At 33.0% G+C, this 4,320-nt stretch overlaps 1 protein-coding gene across 1 annotated transcript; it reads left to right on the plus strand.

Annotated features, from left to right (window-relative positions):
- Positions 1-1,840: 1,840 nt before the first annotated feature.
- Positions 1,841-3,003, plus strand: LOC132740632 (complement C1q-like protein 3). The gene is made up of 2 exons (XM_060728576.1): positions 1,841-2,207; positions 2,506-3,003. Exons 1-2 carry the CDS (start codon positions 1,880-1,882, stop codon positions 2,910-2,912), a joined length of 735 nt encoding a protein of 244 aa, XP_060584559.1. The 5' UTR covers positions 1,841-1,879; the 3' UTR covers positions 2,913-3,003.
- The last annotated feature ends 1,317 nt before the right edge of the window (positions 3,004-4,320 follow it).

Consider the following 4,320-nt stretch of genomic DNA (forward strand, 5'->3'; position numbering starts at 1 on the left):
AAATTCTTTATTCATTTTTACATTTTGAACAATGTCAGGGACATAACTCGGAAACCATAAGAGATATCAACAAGAAACTTTGTAGGTTTATAGATCGCATTGATTAAAAGTGCAGTGCAACGGACACTAACTCTGCCTTGCCTAATTTTGGAATTATTGCACTTTGAACTTTTTCCAGGGATATAACTCTGAAACTACAAGAGGTGTACTTTCCTGTGTCCAAAACCTATTCGGGGAGCATCACCCAGCTCAAACCGGGCTCCTGTTGATGTGTAGAAATCGACCTCGAAGGCCGTAGTCTTGAGTGGTTCATTTTTTTCGCATGAAGTGTAAAGTGTACAGCTGTTGAAATTGATAAAAAATATTTACTATTAGAAAAACAAAACGTAGCCAGATGTCTCTTTTGTAATCAAGATGGATTTTATTTCCCTGTTTTAACACGATGGTTTCGAGTCTTTTGTTGTTATTATTTTTTTGTTTTGTTTCACTATAACCAAACATGAGATACAATCAAGGAAAATATCGCTTAAGAAATGATTTAATTGTCGATTAAACAAACAGTAGCTTGTTATTTTACCTTAGTTTGTCAGTGGAACAATAAGTTTCAGTAAGCACACCTAAATTTTAGTATCACGCGATCATTTAGTTTCCTTAAAAATAATATTTTTAGAAGAGCGCAATACATCAATGTTAGAGAATAATTGTTTTAAATTGACAAGAAAAAAAAACTCTACTCTTTCAATATTCATGCGATATATTTAAGTTAGATCATAACATTGTTAAATGCCTAACGTACACAAAAGCATGTAGTTATAAAAAGACTAGCCAATCGGTGAAAATAAAAGAATTGTACGGAAACCTGTATAGGGCACTGGAATGAAGAGATAATGTAGCATTTACACAACAACAACAACAACAACAACAAATAAAATAAAGATACGAAATAGGTAACATCCCAATCATACCTATGGAACCAGTAGCTTCGCAACTGTTGATCGATAACCGCAAAATTCTTAATTTTCAAATTTCACTTTTTTGAAACTCTGTTCAGTTTTTAGCCTCTGTGTATTGACATGTACTGAAAATCACACTATGTGATATGATACTGAAGACAAACAATAAGAAATTTGATTAGAATATGGCGCGTCTGAATGGTTATAAAACAGAAATATTTACATTACATCTGGTTTATCGCGCAAAATTATAGTTTTCAAGTCGGAATATTGCTTGTCTTAAGTTGATCAATTGTAAAAGGGGGTCATTTTTTCGCATCAGGGTGAATTATATAATTACAAATAGGAATCAATTTTTAACGTTGACAATTGGTGAATAATCTATTGAAAGATAACAGAATAACGTTTATTGTTACACCGTCAAAGTTGTTGCAAGAGTTGTGAGAGATTTTGTTTTGTGGACAGATTCATTCAAACCTAGTCTTCAATTTAATGTAACATATTTACTTTTCTTTATGCTCTATGAGATATTGAATACCCACCGTAGCAATGAATTTTCTGAAAACAAAGAGAAAAAACAAGGCAAGGAAACAGTGCTTGTTGATTCAAAGTTACACCGACACTGTAATGGTCATACGGCGACTTTCCAGCTGTACTGGAAGACCTCAAGTGCCTTATTATCTAGCTTGATTAGATCCTAACCTGAAAGAATCTGACTAGATTCGAATCCACATCGGTCAGGGACAGGTGATTTGAAGTCGGTGACGTTAATCACCCGACAACGGAGACCCCAAGACAACAGTAAAAGTTTGAATTTTTGAAAAACAGACCGACACGTTCTTAAATATTCTCAGTATATAAAAGTCATGATGTTAAGATGCCTATATGAATAGTCGTACTTTTCGTATAATCGTCAAAGTGGAAAGATGCATTTTCTCTCATATCTGTCTGCATATGTTGTCCTGTTACGCCATCACCATGTGGCTGTGGCTAGGAATGAACAAGCATGTTCAAAGTTTGACTACGAGGAAAAGCTTTTGGAGAAAATGATACGAATGGAAATTAAAATGGAACAAATGGTAAATGAAATTAAGAAAACGAAGGATGATGTTTTGGCAATAACGAACGACGTTACACAGACGGTACAAAATGCTGAACATAACATTCACGAGTTTCATCGTAACATCAACGAAACAATAAACAAGTTTGCTGAAACATTTGAACAAGAAAAGGCGAAGATTACTGCATTATCAGGTAATTAAATATTTCATCATAAAAGATTATCAGGAATACCATCCGAATGAAAAGCCTTTTTACATTATGACTTTTTATAAAACAGTCCAACAGCGTGGACGGTAACTTGCACATTCCAGTTCCGTCCATGAACAGGCTCAATCAAACCGAGCCTGCAACATTTTCAATTTTGTCGTGTTGGGCTTTCTTTAGGGATTCTGTATTTATCTATTTTGTATAAATTTTGTTATTATAATCAAACTCTGAGCTAACTTTTGTTATCCGAAGACTTGTACCTTTTTCTTATTATATTTTGCAGACAAGTCCTTCATTCCAAAGATTGCTTTCAATGCTCGCCTGTCGTCAGAAGTCAATTTAGGCGCAAACGTGAAGGTCGTGTTTGATACCGTATTAATGAATGAAGGTGAAGGTTACGACAAAACTTCTGGAATATTCTCAGTATCACAAGATGGACTGTATTTCTTCTCTGCACATTTATGTAACCAAGGTGCAAAAGTTGTACATTACAAGATAGTTAAGGACGATGAAGCGATAGCTGTTAGTACGCTGCACGACCTGGACAATGTATACACATGTAATTCTGTGAGCACTGTTGCTATGTTGAAGACAGGTGAACAAGTATGGGTACAAACAACTGATGTTTCATACATATTCGCTAGTAGCTACAGATGGGATACTTTTTTGGGGATACTTTTAAATAGATAATGTGTTTATGGTTACACAGACATATATGCCTGTTCTTTTAAAATTAATCAGCCCAGTTCGTAAAAGTTTTAAAATAAACCGTTTGATAGTTTGATAGATATTTTGCCTACAATGGTCATAAACGACCTCTCAATATTGTAATGTTCTATTTATTATTTAAATGAACTAAATGTGAAACAGAAAACATCATTATTCTGCCTATGTAGGAAATTTTAATTTTGAATTAAAACCATTAGACACAGTTTAATAACACTATAATATAAATAATTGTTACAAGAAATATGTCTACCCTGCTACGCTTGAAATGAATTTTATCATTATTTTTATATCGTTTTTGATCGAAGTCTTACAAATAGATATACACATATTAAGTACAGTTTAAGTACTTAAACTGATTTGATTATTAAAGTATTGTTTCCATATCTGCATGACTTCTTATTCTTTAAATATCTTGGAATGGATCCCAATAAAGCTAGACAAAGAAGTTCACTATCAACGGGAAGTAAATAATACAGGTTTTATAAAAAGTATAACTATTGTTACTCCCCTTTTAAAAATATCTGTTGTTGGCTTTATCTAAAGACTTAACATCTTCGATAAATGGAACATTCTTGGTGGCTCATGATTGACTTGAATTGTTTTGGATGTGTAGCGTGCATGCTACTATTTACAATACAAGACTGTCAGTGACTACGGCGCTATTGCTGCTATCAGTATGATCGGGTCAACGTCTTTTTTTTGTTAATATGTAGGCACTACAGCGATTATATGAACTTTTAAATAGATGATTAATCTTGGTAATGTAGTGTATGTGGATATAAAGATTAGTTAAAACTGGTTGTAGAGAAGATCATGTTTAGTTACGTATTATGTTTATTTTACAATATATTAACAGGCTGATTAAATAAGCTCTAAATAACGCTACATGCAAGAAATAAGTATAAATCCGAACTTTATATTAGTCAGATTGAATAGACTAATAAAATCATTTCACACAATTGCAAACAGTATGATATACGAGGGTTGTCCAAAAAATTCGTGCACTGCAGTTATTGTCGTGAGAGTTATTAATAAAAACAAAAGAATTATATATCACTTGAAAGAGAAATCTGTCTCAAATAAGAAAACAAAAGAAAAAGCCGAGTAACCGGCGTGTCGTGTAAAAGAATGATCATTGAGTTACCTTAGTAACGTAATACCGGCGCAAGACAAAAAATTGGGTTAGTTCATTACTGTAATTGTATTGTTTGTTGCTTGTAAATATAAAGTGGTATTATATATTTATGTTATAATTTGTTTTACTGTCAATAGAGGAATGATTGATGAAAAGTATTGTGTAGTTTTTATTTTTTTTTATGCAACGTACATGCAGCATATTCCACCACTGCAGGAATATATTGGACAACCC

The sequence above is a fragment of the Ruditapes philippinarum genome, unplaced genomic scaffold (genome assembly GCF_026571515.1).
Source record: "Ruditapes philippinarum isolate M1 unplaced genomic scaffold, ASM2657151v2 ctg13106_1_1_1_1, whole genome shotgun sequence".
In the NCBI taxonomy this organism is placed as follows: Eukaryota; Metazoa; Mollusca; class Bivalvia; order Venerida; family Veneridae; genus Ruditapes; species Ruditapes philippinarum.